Here is a 26,374-nt window from a genome sequence, read left to right as displayed (position 1 = left end):
TCCACAGCCACAGCCACAGCCCCGGAATCCCACAGGGGGCGCTGCGAGTCAGCAGTGGCTTGATGGCGGGGAGAGAGAAACCTGCAGGGCTTCATGTTGCTCTAAGTGGCCGATGGTTCCACTGGCTGTGAGACAGTCCCAGCTTGTGTTTCGTCCTTGTCACCGCGCCTGCAGGCAGTGTGGTATGCAGAGCAGACGTGGGAGGAGCTTAGAACAGACTGCGGAGGGAGGGTAGGGCTCAGTGCTGGGATCCTTTCAGAAAGAAGGCACCTGAGATAGGGGCCTGCCCCAGTGTGCCCAGGGCCCTGCTAAGGGTCTGTGAGGGGTGGCTGGGTCAGTGACCCCTTTCAAAGCCACGAAGAGAGGGGTCCTCACAGCAAGTGCATGCCACCTTCAGAGATGGCCTCAAGGACCCCTCTCTTCATGGCTTTGAAAAGGATGTTCTGAAACCCGGCTTCAGCCCCACCATTCTTCCATCACACCCAAGGCCATGGCGGGCAGTCCCTATGGCTCGTGCCGGCACGCTGGCCCCAGAGTGCCACTGCCACTGCATGTCATTTTTGCCTGAAAATGTCCCGGAGGATGGCTGTTGGAAAAAACGGACAACATCCACAATGGTCATGCCTCAATGCCTTGGCTCTCCCGTGCTGCCAGAACACACCACCACAAGAGGGAGGAATCCTGAACAGGATTTCTTTTCTTCTCCCCATTGAGGAGGCTAGAAAGCTGAATCTGGGGTGCCACCTCAAAGGGAAGGCTTTTTCTCTGTGCGCTGCAGGAAGGTCCTTGTCTCCTTTCAACGTCTGGGGGCCCAAATGTCCCTACTGTCTTGGCGTCAACCTTCCCCTGGGCCAACGACGACTCTGCTCGAGGGCCCTGGGTCCAAAGAATGAATGCCACTTGCACACAGCCTCTCTTGGGAGGGGGGGTCACGGCCCCCCTGTCTCAACTCACTTCTTTCTCCTTTGATCTCTTCTTAAGATGGAAGGTGATACAGGCCCATTCACCCTTGACATCTGATCAGGGCTGTGGCCGGGTAAGGTGCTGCCTCTGACTCTGGAGCCGAAACCAGGTCACTGCCATTGAGCTGATACTGGCCCTGTCCGTTTCCAAGACTGTGGCTCTTTACAGGAGTAGAAGCCCCCATTTTTCATCCGTAGCCCTCCCTAGACACCTTAGAACATCAGATCCCACGGTGGGTGGGAGAAGACCACCTCATTCAATAACAAACAAACAAACCGCCATCATACAACTGACTGCAGACCAGGGAGCAGCAGGCCCAGCCAGGTGGACCCGGTGCTGGGGGAGGCCCAATTCGGTCCAGAGCACTCCCTCAAGGAGTCCACTGCTGGCACAATGGCAGGCACTTGGGCTCTTCCGTGGAAAAGGTAAGCCAGGTCCTCTCCTTTCATGGCGGCTTCAAGAGAGAGAGTTCTCAGATCTTATGAGTGCTACACAGGGGCAGAGGGCCCCATACCTGCTGGTTTCCATACGGTGGCACCCACATCCCCTAAGAAGGCCCCCAAAGGTGCCTACTTGTGGCTGCCTACTACTGTGTCTCCTGACGTGGATGTGTGAGGTCTGTCTCTTTCTCTAAGATGATAGACTTCCTGTCACTTCTTCCATCTCAGCGGCTGACACTGAACGCAAATGAAGTCCATTTGCAAAGAAAGAGCCCTTGTTCCAGGACTGTCACAGGGCCTCCGGCCTGAGCCCAGAGAGATGCTTCAATAAAACGCCCTGCGAAGTCGTGTCCAGATGGCATGGGCAGGACAGGGAGTGCCCTCATTGTCACCTGCAATGAGCCTGGCAGGATAGGACCACACTCTTGGTGCCCCAACTGGGGTCTTTGTCCCCCAGCACTGAACTGTTCCCCTCTCTTTCCTTTCCAGTGTGGAGCTGGATTTTAAGCAGCAAGAAGACAAGCTCCAACCAGTTCTGAGGAAACTCCATTCTATTGAGGAAACTCAGGTCGCACCCTTGCCTTACTCTCAGGAGACGTACACCTCCTCCACTCCCAAGCAAAAATCCAAAACGGAATCTAAAAAGCACGCCAGATGGAAACTCTGGTTCCTATGAAACTCACCATGTTCGGAACCGAAAGGCCGCCTTTGGAACCCCCCCGGAGTCAGGTGAAGCCTTTTCCGAGACCCATGGGATGGGCCGCAGCCTGGTGTTGGCTTAGGCAGGGTCACGCTCTCCCCTGAGCACCAGAACAGATGACCCGCCGGGCACCAGGCACTGACCCCCCAACCCACACCTCGCCAGCTGCTCCTGGCAGAGTGCTGCTGTGGGAGTTGAACTGGCACCAATGAAGACCGGTTAAAAACTCTCTCGGCCCCAGCCTCCTCCCTAGACCTGTGAGAACCACGTGGCCCACCCACGGATGGGCCGCAGCAGTCTCTCCGTGCATAGCCGGAGCGCAGTGTTCGGTCCGAGCCTTTACTTCCCATGAAATAAGAATCGCAAAGCAGCGACGACCTTACGTTTGCGGAGGACATCATTTTGCATTTCGTTTTGCAAATACGCAGGGGGCGGGGCCGTTTTCAGCACACCCAATTCTGGAGAAAGCACAATTTTTTCCCCAAGTGGTCCGGAGACCACGATTAATCCCTCTCACAAATGTGACAATGTGTATACTTGCCCTTCATGTGCTGTAGCTCCCTGCCCGGCGACCGCATCACCGCTCCCCATGCCACACCTCAGACCCGCCCTCCTCGCCACCCCCAAACCCAAGATGCGTTTACTGTTCATTTTCCAAACGCCCAGCAGCCAGGAGTCTCCCCGGTCAAGGGGACCCGTCTTTCGCTGTGGCGAGTGGACAGGGTCGGAGCCTTCGTACATGAGACCATCACAGGCCTGCTGTTGGATCTTCTGGTCCCCGCCAGGCCGAAGGATGAATCTGGCGAGCACTCCAGAAGAGACGGAGAGCTAGTCACTGCTGGATAAAGAGGGGCCGAGAAGCCCCGCCCCCACCCCAAAGTGTTCTTGTCTCACCGAGGATCCCTCTTCGGACACATGGTACGCTGCTGTCAGCTCAGCCAATGTTTCACCGACTCCCCCTCTCGCTTCATCAGCCTTCCGGGAACCCCGGCCAGCTCAGCGAGAAACCACGTGGTTAGTTTAGCTGCTACCAGCCCCCACGCCCCATGTCCCCCACGGTCAGCCGACACATTGTCCCGCAGTGACATTTTAGGGAAAAGCTGTGAATCGACGTTTTTAGCTATTTTTTTAAATAAACAACGCCACCCCTGGACTTCTCTCTGTATTCCTCACCGTGCTGGGAATTTCCATTCCTTTATTTTTTCACTCCTTCCTTTGCACAATTTGCAAGTCTCTTTTTATAGGAAAACCCCAAACCCTGGGGCGACTGATAACTTTTGTCGATCAGTTTTGTTTTTTCCTTTTTGCCTTTCATGATAGGAAAGCTTACGCTGCCTTGTGGGGAGGGGGCACGACTTGGATTTCAAATAGTCGGAACCACCTGAGGACACCAGCCGCCAAGCGTCCGTCCAGCCCCCAGCGCTGACCTGCTGGACCGCCTGTTGCGAGGCCAGAAAGGAGAGGCTCCCCTCCATGGGAGGGACTTCCTTAGGTGTTTTTGTTTGTCTGTCTGTTTCAGATTGGCACGATTTCTCGCCACATTTACTTCCTGACTCAACAGTGAGTCCGTCTCTAGTTCTAAGTGTTTTGGGAGGGGTCAGTGGACACGCGGAACGGAGAAGAAGAGCACCCCGGGGGCATTCCTGGGTGACTCCAGCCGTGCCACAGTCACAGTTGGGTCTAAGCTGCAGCAGGTGGGTCAGGTGCCCTAAGTGCCCTGGGCATCACTTGAAGGGGTCATCACCCCTGTTTTAACCCCGTGTAGCCCATGTCCTTCCTCAAGAAAGGTGGACACAGAGGCACAGTGAAAGGGGACATTCCAAGGCTGCTGACAGAGGGACAGGGGGAAGGCGTTATGCCTCCTCCTCAGAGAAAGCCAAGTCCATTCCTCTTAACATGGGGGTGGGCAGCTAGTTAGGGATTGCCCCTGGGCACTCGAATGGGGAAGGGCAGCACCGTGGGCCCTGTCTCCCCTCGCTGTGGAGCTGATGGCTTTAGTAAGGGTCCCTGTCTGAAAGCCCCAATGTCCCTTATCGGTCAAGAGAGCAGAGCATGGAGTATAAAGTGGCGACTGACGGCCGGAGAAAGTGCAATTGTGTCCTTGTAGACAGAGCGTCAGTGACTATGTTTAGTGCACTGTATACTGTTTTTAACTGAGGCGAGGAGAAAGGCAACAAGTTAGCGGTCTAAGACCCCCCCTCCCCCACCACGTGAGAACTGGAATAAGGGTGGGTCGGCAGCTCTCTGATCAGATTCAGAGTAGCCAATGCCAGAAGCAGACAAAAGCAGAATGTCAAGTCAGGAGGGAAGTTCTGGAAGACTCAACTTATATCCCAAGGAGAGAGCCAGTTATTGTCCGAAGCCTTCCGTGTCCTATTGCAGTGTGTTGCTAGCAGATGATGACCCTCAGACCGATTTCAGTGGAAACATAGGATTCCAATCCAAGGTCAACATGACAGTCCCTTCATATGTACATGTACACTTGGCGTTCCATATAGAGATTAAATTATTAAACTTGTCGTTAAGTTCTTTATTAATTTTTAAATAAAAAGAAAGAAAGAAACGGTTGCATTTTGTGTCACTTATGGCCCGGGACAGATCTTTCAAAGACATAAAGGGCTGCAGGAAACTGCCCAAGTCTGTCTGCAGGAACAAAACGGAGGGGCCAGGGTTGGGAGGGAGGGGGCAGGTATCTGCTACTTCCCCAAAGGCCCTCGTTTTCTGATAAACAGCTACAACAAGAATCATTCAGCCACCCAACCAGCCACCACCAGGTGCTTGCTATGTGAGCCACAGCCACTGAAGTGGACGCCCAGCTCTCTGCACTTGGACTCCAGATCTCGGACCTTCCCCTGCACATGCAGGAGAGTGGGCAGCCACAAGGTCCGGGTGGTGGCCCACATTACCTGCCTACTACCAGGTTGCCAGGCTCTGAGAATTGGCTGGACTCGAAGCCATAAACTGTGTCATAGTCCTTGAACCAGTGTCAAGTGACTGGTTCCAACTAGGGTGCCCAGCAGCACCCCATCCTTGGCACACCACCCCAGATGCTGTGGCCACCATACATACCACTAAATTGGAAATAAATGGGACATGCACTTTGGCATGCCACCCCTTCTGTGTAAGGCAAAGCTGACGTCCGCAGGGTCAGGGTCTCTTTGGAGGTGCCTGTGCCAGCAGTTACCCCCATCAGAGCCCCACCCTCCATCAGAGCTCTGCCCATCGCTGGCAGGTGCTCAGGGAGGAGGCAGGGATCCCCTTCAGAGCCTGGTACACACAGCTGAATGGGGGACCTCAGCCAAATGCTGCCCTGCCCAGTGCCTCCCGCTGGACCAGTTACCATACTCCCTGCCATCCAAGTCAAGCCTGACTCACAGCGAACCTCAGGGACAGGGTAGAATGGGCCCTGTGGGGTCTGAGACAGACTCTTTATTAAAGTAGAAATTCTCACCCCCCACCCCCCAGGACAGGTTGGTGGTTTGAAACTGCTGACCTTGGGAACCTACTATAACACCAGGGCTTCTACCCATGACACCACGAAGGTTCCTTGTCTCAGCAGAGGCCCAAACTTCCATCCCAACACACTTGTAACTCCTAGTATTTGGCTGTGTTTCTAGCCCCCGGAGCAGGAAAAGCGATTGCATGTTGAAAGAGCCCAGGAGGAGAAAGTGCAGCCGGCCATGTAGAAGCAGCGGCCGCAGCAGGGTCAACCACTGCGGTGAATCTCAAAGGAGAAGGAACCACAAGCTACTCAACCCAGCTGCTTTCAACCTAGCTCCTAGTACAGCGACGCAGGAGCCCCCCGTGCTGCCAGGGCCGCGTGCCGCTTGACGGCCGCCTGCTCGTAAACAGGTGGAGCAGGAAGGGAAACGGGAATCTTACATCGCACTCAAATCAAGCCGAGTTTTGCCCTCAGATGCCAGGCAGCAGCAGGGCTGCGGGGTGGGGAACTCAGACTGCAGCCAAGCGGCTGCCAGACACCCCATTTCTGGTGGGCATCGAAGGACCTGCGACTCCACCACTGCAAGAAAGACCGCTCTTCCTCTGAATGGAAGAAAAATAAATAAGAAAGACAATGCTTCGGATCGTGGTGTATTTTTATCCCATGCTTGAGTGCATTCTGCATTCCACTATTGTTCTTGGTAGGAGCTGCCAAGTTGGTTGACTCAGCTGCCCTACGGAAGGAAGCACGCCTGGCCCTGGGCCGTCCTCACAATGGTTGCGATGTCTGAGGCCCACATCGCAGCCACCGTGTCACTCTACCTTGCTGAGCCCCTTCCTTTTTTGCTTTCACTGCCCCTCTACCAAGCATCGTACCATTGTACCAGCATCGTGCAAGCACGATACCCTTCTCCACGGACTGGTCTCTCCTGACAACACATCCAAAGTACCTAAGTAGACTCACCAAGGTTTGGGCCAGGCCAACCCTAGCCCTCAAAGTATCAGTCTCACTCTTCAACATGTTAGAGAGGTCTTGTGCAGCAGATTCCGGATGAAGCGAATTTAACGGAAATGAGCTGCAATCAGTGGCATGATGGGATTGTTTCACAACATACCATAGATCTAGCTGAGAATTCCTAAACCCAACTGACTGCCATCAAGTTGCTTCTTACACACGGCGACGTTAGAGGCCGGAATAGAACTGCCCCTGGGGATTCCCGAGATAAGATATTTAAGAGGGCAGCCTCCTCCTCCTCCTCCTCCCACACAGAGGCTGCTGGGTTCAAACCGCTGGCGTCATGGCATGGAGCCCCCTATGCCATACAGAGCAGGGCAGGGCACAATTGATCCATTTATGGGTGGCAGCCCACAGTTCTCCATCCTGTACATCATAGGCTAGCACCAATTGGCAGGCCACCCAGCGATCTCCATCAATATCTTCATCTGATGGACCTTCAGCTTCCATTTCAGGTCTTATTGTTGATAGTCGCGTGTAATAAATCATTACACAGAGCCTGCCTACCCAAGAGGGTTTTTTTTTGTTGTGGTGGTTTTTAAAATCATTTTCATTTACTTATTTATTTAGATCCATTATCAGTGATTACTTAGAACTTTTAGGCTGATACACCGACAGTCTCCAGGACATTTAGGCCGAAAGCAAGCAGCACATCCAGAGGGCAGCCTCTGTTGCCAGGCAGCCTTGTGAACGTGCTGTGGCTTTTCCAGTCTAGAAGGCCCACTGTCCACCCACCTGCGTCGGGGCTGCCTGCCTGGCTCTCTTTCTCATCAATAGCCTCCCAGAGAGGACGAGGCCATGAGGAATTCAGCACACAGCGATGCCTGATTCAAATGGAGAGCGCCAGAGTGCTGCACAAGATGCACCCCAATCCTCCTCCGATTCGGCTGACAGCACAAAGGGGTGAGGGTGCATCATCAGAGAGGAGACGCCACGCTCCGGAGATGCTCGGTGGGAATGTGAGATGCTGTAGTCTCTCACACCAGCATGACCATCTGGACCTGGGTCCCCTCCAGGCTAGAACTCTCTCCTCAGCTCACTTGAGTCCTCCCCATCTGCCATTTCTCCCACAAGCCCATTGAGCAGACCAAATCCAGAACTGCCCTCCACTCAGATGCTAGGAGCCCACCACTTGACCGCCAGCCTCTGTGCAGGGCAGTGGATGACTGAATGAGGTTCTTCTGACCACAGTCTCTAGAGCAGCCACTTAAGGCCCCTTTCCTGGTGGGTGTGGGTAAGAGAAGGTGGGAGAAGACATCGAGTGATTGTGTACGGGGTTAATTGTAATGGCTCTTCTTCTGGGTGCAGTGGTTACACACCGGTCAGCAGGCCAAAACCACCAGCTGCTCCATGGGTGAAAGATGGGGTTTTCTACTGCGGTCAATGTCTTGGAATCTCACTGGGACAGTTTGACCCTGCACTTGAGGCTTGCCGTGAGTCAACGGACTTGATGGCAGAGAATGTGTTTGTGTGTGTTGTTTACTTTTGTTGTGCTGAGAATAGAATGAGCCACCACAGAAACAGGAATGGAGGAAAGCTCACTACCAGTACGAGAAGGGCGAGGAGCAGAGCATGTCCTTTGGACCCCAGATTCCTTCACAGGGAACCTCCTTGATCCCGCCGACAGTGTGAGCACCGGAGGAGTGAGCGTCAAGGGAGCAGCAGTGGCAGAATCAGGGGCCAGAACAAGAGACGGAACAGTAGACGACTTCCCAGCCCACACAGCGAGTAAAGCCGAGTGCTTTGGGGCAGAAGGCCGGCTTGCGGAGTAGGCTGTCTGTGGGCACATTATAGGAGGAGCTGGGTTTGCTGACCCACAGAGTTGGATCGGAGTGCCTTCTGGTTGAGGCTCACAGAAGAGTGGCATGACACTCAGGCATTTACTGGTAGCCCGAAAAGAGCTTTGTTAAATTGCCAGTACAAGGCAGACGCTGGACCTAGAGGCTGAGGGCCAGAGGGAGAAGCCTGTCCAGCTGAGCTGTTCACCCCTCAGTTGCAGCCTGGGACCTTCCCTCATAGCTCCCCTAATTGCGGCTGTTGTCTGTCAATGAGGTGAGGCCGCTGCAGTGCATTGTGGGACTCAGCAGAAAATCAGAGTGCTGTGGAGACAGCACACCACTAGCTGTTCCAGCCGGAGGTCAGCGAGAGCAAGACCAGGCTTGGTCCGACTCCAAGCTGCCTATGTACCTGCCATGCTCCCCTGCTGTGCTACAGTGTGACAGGGCTGTCATCTTTGGGAATTGCCATCCCCTGAGGATGGTTACAATGGAAATCCTCCAAGGTCCCTCAGGACCAGACCCCAGGGAGCCAGGAATGCCAGAGCTTCCCGGGGTGTTGGGGGGTGCCTAGAGTCCCCCAGTGACAGCTCCTCAGAGCTCATGTGTGCCCCCCCCCAGTATTTAAACAGGTGTCTGGATCATAGAAGGTAAGCATATGGAGGAGCAGTCAGACAGGAATCGAGATCACAGAACAACGAGAGAGCCATCTGCCCATGAAGCAAATTCACCAGGAAGACTCTGTTTCCTAATTGGTCCATGTCCAGCTCACAGCTGCTGAGAATCCATGGCACAAGGGAGCATGTCGGGCGGCCCACCGGAGCCGCTGAGTCACGCACTGGGCTGTTCCGAGGACCATGATGCAGCGGGGGCGGCAGGGGTCTCTTCTGCTCCTTTGCTCTCTACTGGTGACTCAGCCATGGACACAGCACCCTTGATTGCGAACCCGACCCCAGGCACCAACACACGCCCAGTGCTCTGGTCAGACTCTGCTTGCAGAGGGCCAAGTGACTCTGCTCACAAGTCCCTCTCTGCCTACAGCACGATGTAAGTGCACGCCATGGAGGCCGGCACTCTCCACATGGGCTCTGTGTTCACTGAGTAGGGAAGTCATCGTTGGGAAATGCCACCCTCTGAGGTCTGTAAAAATGGGCACCCCAGCTGGAAGGCAACGAGACCAACAGGGGCGGACATGTGACTCTTTCCCGTAAGAAACCAAGCCTACGGGTAACGCGGGCAGACACTGGAGCGCGCACGCTAAAAACTAGAGAGAGTCAGGGTTGAAGACGTTGGGGTTAAAATACTCCTTGGACAAAAGTGAGCAGGTAGTTCTCTAAGCCCAAACATGTTGCATCAGACAGACAGACAGACAGACGCCTAGCAGACCTGGTCTCCGAACATCAACACAGCTAGGCGGCGTATCTCAGTGACTTCAGAAGCCCCTTCTACATAAGAGTTAATGAATGACGTCTCACAGGTAAAAAGGTGGAGAGAAGCTATCCGGAAGACTGAGCGAAACCTCTGTGGCACAGACTCTTCATCAGGAGAGCCCCCAGACCCCAACATTCTGGCTCTGAAACACTGGCCCCACTACCCCAGGCACTGAGACTCGGTTCTGGGGTGGCTAGGAGTGAGACGGGCAGACAGAGGCAGCTCCCCGAGGGCTGCGGTTCACCACGCACAAAACCAGAGCAGGTTTAATGCAAAATCAGGAAAGGACCAGATGGGTTTTCGGCTTGAGAGCAAACGGCACTCAGGAAAGAACCAGCCTTTGGCCACAATTAGAGAAGCAGGCACGTGTCTGTGGCCAGGCACTTACGATGAGCTCGGAGTCCCGACCCATGGAGATGACGGTCCGGTTGACGGTGCGGAGCAGCTTCTCCATGATGACCTGAACGTGCCGCTGTGTGGGGCCCTGCAGGAGGGACAGAGTGTGAGACGTCGCTCCTCGGAGCCGCTCCGGACTGCCAGCCCCCATGGCGCCTGTCACTAAATCCACTGAGAAGGTAAATCGATGACCTCCCTTGAACAAGATGAAAAGTGGGCCCTGTCAGAGGTAAAAGAGGGGCCCTTCTCTAGGAAAACGTGGGGTACCTTATTAATTGTGGTCCATGAACGGAATCTAGTTCTGTAATCACGACCGATTAATGTGAGCAGACCTTAGACATGGAGCAGATCGGAGGATGCAGGGCGCAGTGTTGCAGGTGTCCGTAGGTCAACATCCAGCTCCCTAGCATGTAGTCTCCCTTCTGACCCCTGACCTGTGTTCTAGGTTCTAAGAGTTTCACTCACTTTTCCATCAAGGTCTTAATCCTTGGTACTTGTTGCTCTTCTTAGGTGTTTTGTGTTTTTCATTGTCAATGTTTTCTGTCTAAGGAGTCCAGGGCAGATGAATCTATAGAGTAGTGATGGAATGAATGGTTCCTTGGGGGCAGGAAAAGGGGGAGTTAATAACGGTGCGCACAAGAACGAAGGAAACGTTCTGAAACTGAAGGTGGTGACGACTGTACAAGTCTTCTTGAGGTGACTGACCGATCGTATGGTATGATACGTGAATGATGTGCCGCCCATGAAGCTATTTTTGCAGAGGAGCAGACCCGCGTGAGCATGAGGTGCTTTCTGATCCCCTATTGCCCCCCCCAACTCATGTTCGGAAGCCCACATGACTGCGTGTTGATGGGAGTCTGGCAGAGACAGCTGCCGAAGTCCGGTCCTGCATGTCCGACCCCAAACAAACCCGCAGAGGGCAGTGCCAACGCGTCCTGCTGGTGGATCGTCAAAACCCCACGGGATCACGGAGGTGCCTATCAGCTTAGGTGTGGGATGCATTTTGTGTCTGAGGGGATTGGTGGGTTTTTTTCATCTGTTTTGCAAATGAACCCTTCCCCCACAGCCAGGGCGGGCACGGTTTTCTCTGCAAGGCCCTGCCACCACATTTCCTCTTTGTTCCTATGACTTGGTGTCTCTGGGTCAGCTCCCAGCCATTGGCAACCCCACGTAACAGCGGAAGCACCGCGTGGGCTCCCTAGGCTGCTGTCTGTCCTGAAGCTGTTGGCCAAGCCTTTCTCCCATGGAGCCGCCGGGTGGGTTGGAACCAGCCACCTTTCAGTTAGCAACCAGGCACAAAATCACAATACCACCAGGGCTGCTGAACCCTCTTGACTCTGAATCTCAGGGTCCAGGAAGAAACAAACAGGGCCTACAAGGATGGCCTGTTATGGCTCTCAGAGCCGCTCCATCTAAGAGAACAATCGAGACTAGCCCCCTTCTTCAAGGCACCCAGGATTTGAGAAACTAGGAGGGGAGAGAAAGGTGCAAGGCTGTGTTGAGCAAAGAAGTGTCCGAAGGTCCTGTGGCAGGCAGACCATAAAAAGCCATTCTGCCGAAGCAGAAAGCCTGGCCTCGTCTGCCCAGTGCTGGGCGGGACTGTGAGCCGCCCAGGCTCTTAAACACCTGCCCTTTCCTCGGCGTGTGCTTGTCAGGCTGCATCACTGTGCGCACCATATATACTTGAGTAGAAGCCGACCTGAATATCAGTCAAGGCACCTAATTTCACCATAAAAAATGTGCTGACAAACTCGGCTTACACCTGAGTAGCTATGGTATGTGGTGTGGGGGTGGGGATGGAGGAAGAGGGCCAGATTGTTCCTGGGTCTGTACCAACATTTTACTAAAAAAAAAAAAAAATGAGTGGCATAAGCTTATAATGTATCAATGCAAAACTATGAGGGGGCAGGAGCCACAGCCAGCTGAAACAGAAGAAGGGGGGAGATTGCCTGTGGGGAGAGGTCCCAGGGGAGAGGGGGAGGCCGTGGCTCTCAGGTCAAGTCTTGGAAGACTTGCTGTTGAAACTGTGCCTGTTTGACCTAAACAGTTAAGGATTTTGTAAAGCAAGGAAGTGCCCAAGTCATTAGCCTTTCTTTCTTTCTTGTTTATTAATTGTCAACTTTCCTTATCAAAGCCTTGGTCTGAACTTGGGGATGAACATCTAGGACCTGCGGTGTGGTTCAGCCCAAGCAGAAGTGGGAAATCAACCCTTAAAAAGATAGACTCTCCCAGGGCTGGGGAATCAGCCTGGCAAAGTCATCATCAGCCATTCACCCCACACAAAAAGAGACCTGGGCGGGGACCATCCTCCTGCCCATTTCCTGTACAAAGCCCGCGTGACTTCTGTCCCAGGAGGCTGGTAGAGTGGGATGGGGTGGGTAGAGGTGGGGGTGAAGGGCAGCCAGCGAGGCCCACAGGGTCCCCTGCAGAACCATCACTCACCACGTCCTTCTGGTACAGCACCTCCAGGATGTTGCTCAGCAGTTGGCAGCAGGCCTCCAGGTCTTCCTGTCGCTCCAGGTGGTACTTGAGCTGGTCCGTCATCACGGGAAGCAGGATCTCTCTGCAGTCTGAAAGGATACGTGATGGCTGGTCAGTGGGGCGCCCACCAAGAGACACCTCGGGTGGGTGACTTGGTTGGGCCTTCTCAGGCACGCCACATGGACGCTTTGTGGACCATGAACCTGGTGTCATGCCGCAGGGCCCTTGGGGTGCCACGCACAATCACACCAAGACATCGTCTGTATGCAGATGTGAGGGAGTCTGCACCCCCACACAGTCGTGGCTTACCGCACATGTAGGCATGTGGGGCTTGAACCAACCACAAAAGAACGAACAGGATGCTGTGGCTGTCCCTGCAGACTCACAGCAAGCCCATGGGGCAGAGGTGAGCAGACCTGTTCCCTGGGGTTCTGAGGCTATAAATGCTTGTGGGGACAGACAGCATCTTCTCTCTCCCTCAGAGCAGCTGCTGGGTTAGAACTGCTGACCTCGGGGCTAGCAGCCCTATGCGTAACTCGGTGCATGGACAGAGCTCCCTGGTTGGGGAAGGGGAGGCGGTGGCATCAAAGGTGAATCAGTTCCCCCCTGAGAGAGAGGGGAAGGATGGTGTCAAATTCTCCTGTGATACAATGCCCAAGGGGGGCAGAGTAGATGGAAACAGCAGACTACTGACCTACTGCAATGGTCCAAGCCTGTGCACAGCCATGGAGTGTTTGAAGGAGGTGTTAGGGACCAGAGAGAACAGGAAATCAGATGAGGATGGCGCAGTATGGTGGTGAACGGGGGACGGAAAAAAGGAGATCTGGTCGGGGCACAGAGGGGTCCAGGGAGAGGAAAGGCAGAGAGAGGAGATGGGCAGGACTTCATTGTGAACAGGTTGACATTGAGATGTCTGCTGGACCCCTAGGGACCTGGCTAGTGGCCTAGTGGGTCCAGAGTCCTGGAACTTGGAGAAACCCTCTGTGCAGAGGCAGAGATTGGGGAAACTGCAGTCCCCAGAGAGTGAGAGGAACCGAGTGTGGGGTGACTTTGCTAGGGGAGGGGTTGGGGTGAAAAGGAAAAAGCCCCCCAGTTCCATGAGGGCTTACATCTTCCAAGAGGAGCTGTGGAAAGAAGATGAAGAGGGAGTGGGCCAGACGGAGGGAGAATCCGAGGGGGTACCTCTGAGACCCAGAGCGGACGGAAGAGTCAAGGTGTCCAGAGCAGGGGCGATCAGGCCAGAGAGGACAGCCAGGGACAGGACCTTCCAAGGCAGCCCCTGAAAGAGCTGGGGAGAGGTGAGCACGTGGAGGTAGGGGCGCCCGAGAGCAAGGCTGCGGGGTGAGCCTGTGGAGCTCACTTATTCAGTTATTTTGCAGATGGGAGCCCAGAAAGCACATCCCCCAAATTAAAGAAAACCGGTGAGGCAGTGAGTAGTATAGTAAAGGCGAGATGCAATCACTAATCACTCCAGTTGGGAAATCCAACTGAACTCCAGCATTGTCTGCTTTCCAACTGCACCACCTAGCCACCCATCCTCAGCCAGCCACGCCCACGGCCCTGAAATGCAGTGCCCAGGCCCACAGCCGGCAGGGCTCAGAAACAGGGCCTATGCGTAGCTGGGTTTGAGAGTTTCCCAGTGTAAGATTTACAAAGTTAATGATAAATTAAAGCAGTTTTGCATTAATGTTTCTTGTGATTTTTTTTAATTAATAAGGGGTGCGGGGAGCAATCCCCAGTGGAATGCCTTCCGTAAATATGCAGAGTCCTAATTAGGAGACGCTCTGAAGGCCGTGGAGCGGGAGGGAGGGACCATGACGCAGAAACAGCCCCTTCCGTTGGCTCCACTGTCTTCCTATGGGCCGCGAGTGGGCAGTTCACACTAATTCCATTTTGATGTACTCCCTTGGAAAGGGTTGATAGTAACTCGATTTTTCCTGAAGGTGATCTGGCCAATGAATATATGAATGTGCTTGTTGACTTCACAACTACAGTAATCAAAACATGGGCAGTATCAATACAAGGGAGGCGGTTAGGCAGAGACCAGCCGAGACGTTGTGACCTACCACACCAGAAAGTCAGAGAAGGGGGAGGGCTCATCAAGCCAAGAGGGCACTGCCGTGCTGGGACCACGATGGCCTCTCCAGGTCAGTGCTCCCTGGGGATTGGGGGGCCTCCTGCTGACCAATCCATCTTCTTACTCAGCCCTTCCCTCCTGAGATGCTGGTGTCAAACTGAAGTCCCAGGGAAAATTCCTCCCCAGATGCCCGGGTCCCTCAACCTCCCTGGGGACAGGCTGCCAGTGCCACGCTGTCACATGGGTGTGTGAGAACAGAACGCAGAGATGCCCGAGAAGCACTCAAGGGAAGGATGGAAACGGGCCCTCAAGGGCGATCCGAACACGAAGTGCTGAGCCACTGACCACATTGGTTCCGCACCTATCCTACAGCCCAGTGGCCTCCGACAGCGTCACGGTACCCCAAACTGCCCCCACTGAAGGAACTCTTGGTCTGTGGCCTGAACCCTTAAAGGGCATATGTCGCTAGCGCCAGGGGTCAGGAAGATGATGTCTTAGCAAAACGTAGCGGAGCCCTGTGTGTCCGCACTTGCCCTTGCTGGTGTGTGACCTGCACCCCTCACGTTCCAAGGATGCCCTCTCTGCCTTTAGCGGGAGACTCGCCACCCAACACATGGGTGCAGCCCTCACCAACCTGTGTCTACTTGACCATCCCCACCTCTGCCTCCATTCTGAAGAACAAGTTGAATCTCCAAGACCCTTCTTGATGGCCTTGGTATGTTCTGGGAAAGGTTAGGAGGCACGCAGAGCAGGAAGGCAGTGTAAGGGCCTGCAGGTTGGCGGGTGAGGTGCCTCTACAGATGGTTCTGGAAGACAGGCAAGCCCAACAAAGACCCTTGAGGCTCCAGTGCTGGTATGTCTTGGCCAAAAGCCTGCTGTGCTGGACAGGTCGCAGTGGACTGCACTGCCCTCTGGTCTCATCTGTCAGAATTACTCCAGAGGGAAGGGCATGGGGTTGGCGGTCTTCAGCAGGGAGCTGCTGTCAGCCGTCCTTGACTGACTACAGAGACCGCTCACCAGACACCCAGCACCCAGGACGATGCACTCTGCCTCTCGATGGGACATGCTCACAGAGCCACGACTCCTGCTTGCTCACATTTAAAGATATTTCATCTTCTTAGGGCCTTGAGAAAATAAACACCCATAAGCCTTGGACTAATATCTTTTCAGTATAAACCAAGAAGCTGTCCCTTCCTCCAGCATCCCCGGGGCAACCATGGCTGGTCCAGGACACATGGATAAGGATGGTCATGACGAATCAGATGACCCAATGGCCCCGAGTTAAGTGAATCTTGTATGGAGACAATGAGATGAGACCAGGCTTGCAGAAAGATTTTCTGAAAGGTAATAGAAGCCGCCACCTCCCACCGCCTCCACCAACAGCAGCACCAACAGAGCTGAACCATCAGCAGCAGCTGCACAGCCCGGCAGACCCAGCAGCAGCAGGAGCCCTGCCTCTGACCTCTGACCCACAGGAAAATCAGGGAGTAGCCAGAGCACCAACCATGACAAGCTAGGTGCCCAGGCTTCCCTGAGACCAACAGGAACAAGTCCATACCCAAGATCCCCTGCAGGGATCCTAGGACCCGGCCAAGTGGCAGCATGGTCTCTCAACCCATCCCCAGAAACGCACCCAGGCCTATGAAGAAGGTCAGGAAGCCCCAGAGTCCTTCAGAGGGGCTTCCCCGAAGGCTGAAGCCAACGATGGTGGCTGTGGCAGAAGCCATCAGAGCTGCCTAAAAAGGGACTGGTTCTCTGTGGGCCCCGTCTGAGACCCAGGTTCGTGTAAGCTTCCAATGTCAAGTCCTGGGGCCACTTTAAGTAAATGAGCTGCCTTTTGTTTTGTCCTCTTCTTCTACCCTTCTTTAGCTGAATGTGCTTAGCAACGCAGGGAGCTTCTTGGTCTCCTTCATTAAAGTGTCCCGAACATGTAGACATGTAGCCAGGGGCTGACAGTGGTACGAGTGTGTGTATACGTGTGTGCATGTGCGTATGTGTGCATGCATGTATATGTGTGGTGTGTGTATATACGTGTGTGCATGTTTATATGCATGCATGTGTGTATATGTATGGGGTGTGTGTGTGCACGCGCGAGCACAAGCCCGTGTAAATCACCCAATGTGGAGAAGAGCTTTTTCTTCCAAGTAGATTGCTTGGTGACATTGACTTTCACCCCTACTACCAGGCTAATTATCTATAGGTCACAGCGTCTGCACTGTAAGTGGCACGGCAACCCGAAGCTGCCCTGCCCCACCCTCAGGAGCCGTCTGAAGAGCAGAGGCTCCCCACATGCTCCCTCCCGCCTTCCTGGTGACCCGGTCTTCCTGGCCAGTCTGCCAGTCTCCATGCTCATCTGGACAATGGCGCATGAGCCCCTTGGACGTGTGTGGGGGGCTATTTCAGTGGGTTTAACTGGAAATTATGTGTGCATGGTCTACAATTCAACCGTCTCCCTGAAAACCAAGCCTCCTTCTCGATGTTGCCCCAAACAACTCAGCTGCCTGCCTAACAGCAAACTCAAGTGCCAGCCTCTCGAAGCCTCTTTCTTCACACAGGTCAGCCTACGCGCAGCCGTGTTTCAAGAAATGGTGGGGCACACGCTTCAAATAACACGAAACAGTTCCATTCTATCTTAAGCCAGGAGTGCAGGCAGGAAACACACATACACACCGCTCCAAAAAAATAAAAGGCAGGCGGCAGGTAACACATCCCATCAATGACCTCTGTAGCGGATTCCCATTCAGACAGGACTGTTTTAGAAAGGTGGGGTTCAATCCCGCACCACGTGGATATCAGCTTCCCTCATTTCTTTGTCTTCAGATCTAAAGCGCCCGTGCGATCGGCTGTTGGGTGCCTTGGAGCTGACTCCGTTCTGGCTCAGAGTGACCCAAGGGACAAGAGTTGGGTTGTCCCACAGAGGGTCTTTCCAGGTGGCCATCTTCACAGACAGCGATCACCGCGCCTTTCCGTTCCAGAGCTGGTGGCTCACCCCAGCACCCGCTGGGTTAGCAGCCAAGGGCATACCTAACCGTTGTGCCAGTGAGGTGGCAGGAAATACGGATGATGCCCTGGCTGGGAATCTGCCTCTAGCAGACGGGGCAGTGGGGCAGCTGTGAGAAGCAGGAGTGAGAGTCTGTGGGGCTAGTGGCCTGATGGCTGCCCTCTATCCACAGCCCCCTGGGCACTGGGGCTCTGTGATCAGACTTCCCGCTGCTCGCTTTGGACTCAAGGACACGTCCACACCCATATCTCTAGGCCCAAGGTGTAGACAGGACCCGGCAAGGAGTGAGCTGGCACAGCAGTCGTGGTCTTTTCTGCAGCCCACCCCAGGCGGGCAGGGCAGGACCAGGGAGCCAGCATGCCCTGAATCCACCCATCAGCTAGAGGAACCCGGTCCCGTGTCCCACGGGCTGTGCTGCCCTGCCCTCCTCCGCATGCGGTCCTCGCGATTACAGCCGGCCCTAATTGGACATCTGTTCATCCACTGCCGTGTGGGTCTGGCCAGGATGATTAACGCTCTGGTAATGGGCACAGAGCAAAAAGTATTAATCTTTATAAAAGGTATTCAACAGGCACCAGCCGCTTATAAATGTCCAGCCTGAGTATCCGTCTGTAACCCCATTACAGCTCCACAGCCAGGCGAGAGGCAGACAGGAGAATGAATTTGTCTGTTTGAAACATTCATTTTTATGAACACTGAGTAATGCGCTTCTTAATTTTTAGTTTGGCCACATTAAAGAAATGATCCATAAAGTGCATTTAATAACCTTGCGCCTGCTATGCGGAGCTGAGATTCAGATTAGCACTTTTAATGAGAATTCAACAGTAAGAGCCATATAGATGGGAGGTGCCTGCCACCCGTCTTTTATGAGCTGCTGTTTTGTTTTCTGGCCGCCTCTGGATGCCGAATGCACGTGATTCAGTTTGTTCAAATGTGCTTGCCTCCAAACAGGATGGTCAGCAGACTGGGCCCAGTAGACCCATCTCATCATCCCCCTGTCTGGCAGCTAAAGGAACCAGATGCCAGAGAACAGGGACATACAGGGATTGTGCCACTCAACAGCAGGGGAGCCTGTGAGAAGCCCACCCACAGCCAGGGGCCCTGAGAGTAAATGGCCCGTGATCACGTGTGTACACAAGCTGGGTCCCGCCATGTGTATCAGCCGCATGCAAATGCAGAATTCCTGGAACCACTACCATGAGGCAAGCCAGGATGCGCTGCTGATCCAGGCCCTGAGAGACCCTGGGGAGCCCTGTTCCTCTCTGCACATCAGCTGCCATGCCCCGTGGCATGTCCTACCAGCTCTGTCCCTACCAGCTGGGCAGTGCCACTCAGTGTGATGGTTCAGCCCCTTGGGACACGGCGCCTCAGCGTCTAGGGACCCAGCATCGCATGTAGATTGTAGAAAACAGTGGGCAGGAAGGTGGGGACAGAAAGGTTTGTTCCAATAGACAAAGTGGCGTCCTTTGGAAGAAGACACGGTGGGACCGTGGAGACTTGAGTCGGGCGATAGGCCATCACAACCATTAGTTCTTCCATTGCAACTACTATGTCCTAAAGATGAAAGAAAACCCAGTTGGGAAAAGTCTCCTTGAGCCTCAGTTAGAAGGCTCAATTGATGATGAGAAAATTACAGACAAGTGGTGGTGAGGAAGAAGTGGGTAGGGGATGGTCAGAGGGGAAAACTGTCCTCTCCATGGAGGGAAGGGCATCCAGGAGCTAAGTGGGCAAATCAAACTCACTGACATTGAGTTGATGCCAACCCATAGGGACCCTACAGAACAAGACAGAACTGGCCCAGTGGGCTACTGAGATTGTAACTCTTCATGGGAGTAGAACACCTCATCCCTCTCCCGTGGAGCCACTGGTGGCTTCAAACCACTGACCTTGTGGCTAGCAGCTCAACCACTATGCCACCAAGGCCCCTTCAGTTTGGAAGGACAGAGGGCTTTCTGGAGAGCAGCCAGGCGTCGGTAGAATATCACTGCAGAGAGCAAAAAGGAGAGGTGAGCAGGAGTGTAGAGTGGCTGGCATTGGTTTCGCTAGTTGTCAGGTAGCTGAGAACACAGGTCTGGGTCAGGTGGTCAGCACACCTCGCCCCTCCTGGTTCCCCTGACAGTGAGATCCACCTCACAACCAGAGCATTAGCCCTGGGTGGCTCAAATGAATGAGCACTGGGCTATGATCCAAGAGGCTGCTGTTTCCATCTTCCCAGGGGGCTCTCAGAAGGAGGCCTGGTGATGTGCCTCCTTCCCCCCAGGGACACTCGGAGTTGGCACCAACTCAGTGCCAATGAGATTGGCTTCCGAGAAGCAGTCCTGGTAGCAAAGTAGATTGGTTACATGTCGGGTGGCGTTGAACTTCAAGGTCAGCGGTTCAAAGCCACTAGCTGCTTTTCAGGAGAAAAATGAGGCAGTCTGCTCCTGGAAAGATCTACGAGCCCAGGAGCCCCAAGGGTTAGTTTCACTCTGTCCTACAGGGTCACGATGAGTTGGAATCTACTCTCCTGCCGTTTTCTGGGGTGTCAGCTTCCAAAAGGTCACAGCCATTGAAAACCCCAAGGCTGACTACTGGTCCATATCAACTCAATGGCAACTAAAAACCAGTGCCCAGTCCGACCTGGTGCCAGGGCTGGGCCTCCAGGAAGGGTTCAAGTAGCAGACTAAGACTGGGTGGCTTCAGGATGAAGTGTGGCTCTCCCTCTGTGCCAGGTAAGTTCAGGAAGGCAGGGCATGTGTGCGGACAAGGCTCAGCTGGCTCATCAGCTTCAAGGCCGAGAAGACATCATGGGTTAGGGACACCTGGGGGCCTTGTGTGAGCTTGGGTGCTTATGGTGCGATGAAGGCCCACTATGAACATCAGGCCTCTGTGCTGGGAGCCCACCCAGGGGTGGGCACGGAGCAGAGCATCGACAGATCATGAGAAACGTTGGACCAGTTTTACACCCTCAGGAACTGTGGGCAGCACTGCCATTGCATGAAGAGCTGAACCTCCCTATGCAGAGAGAAGAGCTATGAGAACCCATCGGCATCGCACAGCTTTAAGTGGCTTCTCTATGTGTCTCCGTTTTCCTGTACTTTGTCTTGTTCCATGTGGCAGTGGAGGGAATTGGGTTTTCAGAAGCTGTTACTCATCTGGTGGGGGCGGAGCCATTGAAGCAAACAGGCCATGGAGGATCTGCAAAGGTACAACTCCGTCATCAGCACCAGGAGGGCGACAGCTCCCCACCTGGATTCCAAACCAACCAAACCACTGCCATCCAGCCAAGGCTGACCCATAGTGACCTCCCTGTGGGAGGCTGTTCACGGTTTACGGGAGAATGCCCACACAGGTTCAGCCTCCAGACCAGGACCTGTGGTGGTCACTGGGTGCCATACACTTGGCTCTGACGCAGAGTCCCTATCTATATGCACAACGGGACAAAAGCTCCTCACGGCGGTTCTTACGTTTGAGCCTGTTGTTGTGGCCAATGTGTGCATCTCTGGGTTACTCATTTCTGCACCCTTATTAAGACATGGAGGGATGTATATAGCGTTACTAGGAGTTAGAACGAACTCCACCGCAGCTAACGACGCCAGTAAGAACTCCTTTCTGACACCCCCTCCCCCCCTTCAACTTGATAGTGCCGGTGCCTCTCAGAGAAATCAAACTCACTAACCAATTATCCCACGGTAAACAGTAAACGACGAAGGCGACGAAATACGTAGAATTAAGGAGCTGACATTGAGTTCACTTGCCCAGATTCAATCAGCTGTTTAAAGAGAGAGATTTTGATGACACTGGGTCCATTTGCAGCACCAGACCCCTCCTTAGAGTGCTGAAGAGCGAGATGTCACTCTGAGGGCTGAGGTGGGCCTGAGCCCAGCCAGGGTATTTTCAATTGCCTGGCCTGCATGTGAACGTTGGACCGAAGAACTACATGTATGTACCTGCATCGTGGTGTCGGGGAAGAATACTGAAAGTACCGTGGATGCCAGAACACAAACAAATCTGCCTGGGAAGCAGCACAGACAGAATGCTCCTTCGGGGCAAGGATGGTGAGACTTTGCTTCACTTATTTCAGACATGTTGTCAGGAGGGACCTCCTATTTGGTAAAGTCGAGGGGCAGGGAAAACAGGAAGGTCCTCAACAAGGTAGCTGGAGAAAGTGCTCGGTAGCTGGGCTGCTATCTGCAAGGTCAACAGTTCAAAACCACCAGCCACTCATTGGGAGAAAAATGAGGCTTTCTACTCCCATAAAGAGTTACAGTCTCAGAAACACACCCAGCAGTCCTCCCCTGCCTATAGGCTCCCTCGGAGATGGCTGAGCTCGATGGCAATGCGTGTGGTTTTTTGGCTGCTATTACAAGTGTATATAAAATGAAAGACATGAAGCACCATCCAAAATGAGGGGTAAAGTTTGTAAGACATTGGGTGTGGGTGAGGGGCGCTGAAGATGAGAAAATGATATTTATATTCCACCATTATCTGAAAGGATCTGTCTTCCGGGTTCACAGCTGGTCACATTCGTTAGATGCCATCAGCTCAATGACTTAATTAGAGTATTCCAGAATGCTGGCGGAGCGGTGCGTTAAGTGATGGCCCCACCCCGATGTTTCTCTCCTTCCAACATCAATCACGTTAACAACACCACCACAGAGCAGCTCTGGTGTTAAGAGCCTGTTCAAGAAAGAGGGGTCTCTCTTCGCTTTCAACGCTGGGGAGGCTCAAGCGATTTTGTGTGGATTCCCTGATGGATGAAAACATTAAGGAGATCGATGTCACCATGGGTCCGTGTGAAGACACCTAGTTGTTAGTTCCTACCGTCAAAGCGCACGCGTCCTTCCCAGCGACGTGAACTTTCTCCCTTGGATCTAACGATGCTGAAACAGTCTAGGAATTGGAGTTTGGTATTTTCTAATGGCTGGTCCCCGTAGGTACCCGAGCTTTGCCCTTCAGTTTCAAAGGGCTGCTGTAACCAACAGTCCCCCCACTAAAGGGGAGCGGTTTCCTCCGCTTGATAACTGTACGAATCAGTCACCTTGAGAGTAAGAGAGGAATCACGCGCCGTCGCTCTCTAGACCTACGCTGTGCCCAGGCTCTCTGCCGCTCAGCAGACAACCCCAGAGAAGCTTCAGCAGGGGATGGACAAAGTCCAAGAAGGGCAGTCACGGGAAGGGCCAGTGAGCGACATCTTCCAGTACATGGTGCTGGATAGATTCCGACCATCAGAAAGCAATGGGTGCGGGGCAGTGACGTGGAAGAAACCCACCAAGTCAGGGAGTTTAAACAGCGGAAGCTCTGTTTTCTCCCAGCTCAGGATGGAATTAGCCCAAACTCAGGGGGTGGATCAGGGGGACGTCTTTCTTTGTCTAGGTCAGATGCTGGGGGCTGCAGGCCACACTCAAACGATGCTCACTGCCATGGGGTCAAATCCCACGCACAGCATCCCCATATTGAGTTTCTGAGACTGTCCAACTTCACGGGAGCAGACGGCCTCATCTTTCTCCTGAGAAGCAGTGGGTGGCTTTGAACCACTGGCTTTTCGGTTAGGAGCCCAATACCTATCCTCCGGCCCCAACAAGGTTCCTAAGTGGCTGCAGGCAGTCCTTGGCATGTTGAGCTCAGAGCTATATCTGCACCCATCATCGGGCAATGCCTGTCGTCCCAGGGGGACGGGCTCGTTCCTGTGCCTATTCTGTTTCTAGCGTATCTCAGAAGTGATCGAACCTAGAACCCTCGCAAAGCCCTTTTCTCCATTGATCATGATGTGACCCTCAGTCCAGTTGTGAGGGTTTGGGTTTAATGACGTACAGTTGTGCTCGACACTGAGCACCACAATCGGACCAGTTGGTAACATCGTGATACATGAGAGAAAAGATTGATGATGTCAAGGACTGCATCTTGCTTGGCTGCCCTACAATCAATGCTCATTCCAGCACGGTCAAGACACTGAGTAATAAATTGCATTGGGTAAATCTTCTCCACAAAACCTCGTGTTAAAGTGTTGAAGAGCAAGGATGCTCCTCTGAGTACCCTGGTGCGCCTGATCCAAGCCACGGTGTTTCCAATGGCTTCCTAAGCATGCAGAGGTTGGGCGCTGAATAAGGAAGACTGGGGCGGCATGAACGCATTAGAACCAGGGCACTGGCAAAGGGCACTGGACGTTCCATGGGCTGCTCCCAGAACAAACAGCTCTGTCGTGGAAGACGTAGAGCCAGATGCTCCTCGAAATGAGGGTGGCCTTCTGGGCATGCACTTCAGGTGAGACGGCCCTGGATGAGATGGATGGACAGAGAGAGGCTGCGACCACGGATTCCAACCTAAGAGCCACTGTGAGAATGCTGCAGGCCCGGTGGCCTTTCCTTCTGCTGCACACAGGGTACCGGTGAGTTGGACCCAACCGGATAGTGCCTAAAAACAAGGGCTGGGGGGCCTGCTTCACATGAAAAAGAGAACCCTATTTCCAAACAGAAACCCACCCCCAGGTGCAGGGTCCAGGAATGCAATGGAGGCTGACAACACAGGCATCAAAGGCAACAAAGACTTGCAACGGACCACCTCAGTATTTAGAATTCACTCCTCCAGTCTTCAAATATTTATTAACTCACATCCCTCTCCACCCACTCACCCACCCCACCCCACCCCAAAATAAAAACAAAAAACCTTAAGACACATGACAAATAGGGTTGTTAAGATCTGAAACTATCTATGAGCTGCTTTGACCCCTTGCACTGGGGAAATCTAGCACAGTCCTCTCCAGCGGGGAAGGCAATCACATCGCTGGGTGCTCCTTGGAATGTGCTTTCCAAAGGCTCGGGGAGTTGGGAGTGGGAGTGGGGAAAGACTGCCCCGGTCTGCACCTGTTTGCAGGTGCTTGAAGAATGCAAAGGTAAGGGCTAGCTCGGCCGCTTCGCTTCATTTCACGGGCACGTCGGTGACACCGATGCAGCCCACGCCCATGAGCGGAAATCCTAAACCTTCGCGTCTACTCTAACAACACGGACACTTTCTCCCAGTCGATTGCAGGGCTGACGCGTTCATCCTCACGCTTTCCTCAGCTCCGTGGGCCACGGTTTAATCACCCGGGAACCAAGCTACAGATGCACGATGAAGAAGCTCTGGTCTCGCCTTCTCTTAGCATCCCGCGCTGGAAACCAGCTCGCTCTCCGCCACAGATGACACGCAGGAGTCGTCTTCTCAGAAGCATTTAACCAGCTCTCAGGCAGTCAAGTCACATTGCGCGGCTACACTTGGAAGCCATTAGCGCCTATTCATTGGCTCTCATGCACAGCATGCTAACGAGTCGAAGGCCCTTCACCTCTGCAAGAGAGCAGGAGCAGGGACTGCCAAGGTGAATGCCAGATCCCGGCGTGGGCCCCGCCCGGGAGCAGCCCTCTGTGCAACTGCCCTTTCGGACAGGGTCAGGCAGGCGGGAAGCCCCACCATTCTTCTCAGAGGACAGACCCCCTGATGCTGTTAGGGCTGGGGTGCGCTTACAGGGGGGTGACAGATGCCAAGATGCTATGTTCATGAGGTCACAGTCAAGACGGGCAGGCATGGAACCTGACCCCTTCTGAAGGGCAGCAGAATCGACCCAGCCACGCAGCCGGGGGCAGCCCCTACATCATAATGTACATAGTCCCTGCTACAAGCCTAGGAATGCCAAGAATGTGCTAGAATGCAGCTAGAAGCCAAAGAGGGTGTGTATGTGGTTAAACATTAGACCAGGAGATGAAAGGTGGAAGGTTCAAAACCACCCAGTCCTCACTTACTCACTTGCTGCCATAGAGTTGATTCCAACTCCCACCGACTCTGTAGGACAGAGAACAACTGACTTTATGGGTTTCCGAGCCTCTGACTCTTTACAGGAGTAAATGCCTTATCTTTCTCCCATGGGAATGGCTGGTGGTTTCGAACTGCGGGCCTGGAGGGCAGCAGCCTAGTGAGTGACCTCACTGTGCTACCAGGGAGGTGGGCACCTCAAAGGGGGGCCCTGTCGATTTGCTTCTGGAAGGTAGCGGCCTTCGAAAACCCGATGGAGAAGGTCTACTGGGCTTGGCTTTTGTGTCCAGGAGTCAAAGTCACCGTGAGGGCAGCCAACATGAACTATGGAGGCTGAGAGACCAAGAGGGGCTGCCCTTGCTGTCAATGGCCTGGTTTGAATGCTTGGTCTCCAGAACTCAGAGGTAATCAATGAGGCCCATTCTTAGCACTGGGTCAAAGTGGTCAAAGTAGTCCAAGCCAGAGTCCCTCGGCCACTTCTCAGGGTAGAAGGTAGACAGACTGTCTCTGCTCAGAAGTAGCCAAATAAGCAGCGCTCTTTGACGACATCCACATCTCGTACTGTGTGGTCAATGGATTCAGCTTCATGTGTCTGGGGTTTCCATTTCCAAAAAGAGGCTGACATCAATGAGCCTCTCTGGCCAATGAGACCCAAGCAGGAGAGCAACTCCAGGCCCAGAATTCACTGCAAACATCCCCGACTCCCATGGAAGCCACATTCTCCAACAACGGGGCAGCCTTGCTACCAGGAGAAGATGCCAAAAAAAAAAAAAGATTTCAGAGCAAAAAAACCTAATGGGGTCTTGCTTTGGGAGCAAAGCAACACCATTACAGAAAGGAGGACTTGGGACAGGACCCTCCACACTCCTACCCTGGAGCCCCCAGAGTGG

General features: G+C 53.8%; 2 protein-coding genes across 5 annotated transcripts in view; one reads left to right on the top strand and one right to left on the bottom strand.

The window, feature by feature from the left end:
- INSYN2A (inhibitory synaptic factor 2A) overlaps positions 1-4,615 on the top strand; it is a 40,105-nt gene extending 35,490 nt beyond the window's left edge. The window contains exon 3 of the mRNA XM_075534331.1: positions 1,893-4,615. Within this exon, the coding sequence (XP_075390446.1) occupies positions 1,893-2,079 (187 nt within the window). The 3' untranslated portion in view covers positions 2,080-4,615. The remainder of the gene's footprint in view (positions 1-1,892) is intronic.
- The window catches only part of DOCK1 (dedicator of cytokinesis 1), a 434,492-nt gene that overhangs the window by 249,047 nt on the left and 159,071 nt on the right, over positions 1-26,374 (bottom strand). For all 4 annotated transcript variants that reach the window (XM_075534789.1, XM_075534791.1, XM_075534790.1 and 1 more), the window contains exons 26-27: positions 12,604-12,731; positions 10,154-10,249 (exon numbers count right to left, since the gene is read on the bottom strand). In XM_075534789.1, the coding sequence (XP_075390904.1) occupies positions 10,154-10,249; positions 12,604-12,731 (224 nt within the window). The remainder of the gene's footprint in view (positions 1-10,153; positions 10,250-12,603; positions 12,732-26,374) is intronic.

The sequence above is a fragment of the Tenrec ecaudatus genome, chromosome 16 (genome assembly GCF_050624435.1).
Source record: "Tenrec ecaudatus isolate mTenEca1 chromosome 16, mTenEca1.hap1, whole genome shotgun sequence".
Classification (NCBI taxonomy): Eukaryota; Metazoa; Chordata; class Mammalia; order Afrosoricida; family Tenrecidae; genus Tenrec; species Tenrec ecaudatus.
This window is presented reverse-complemented; position numbering and strand designations above follow the sequence as displayed.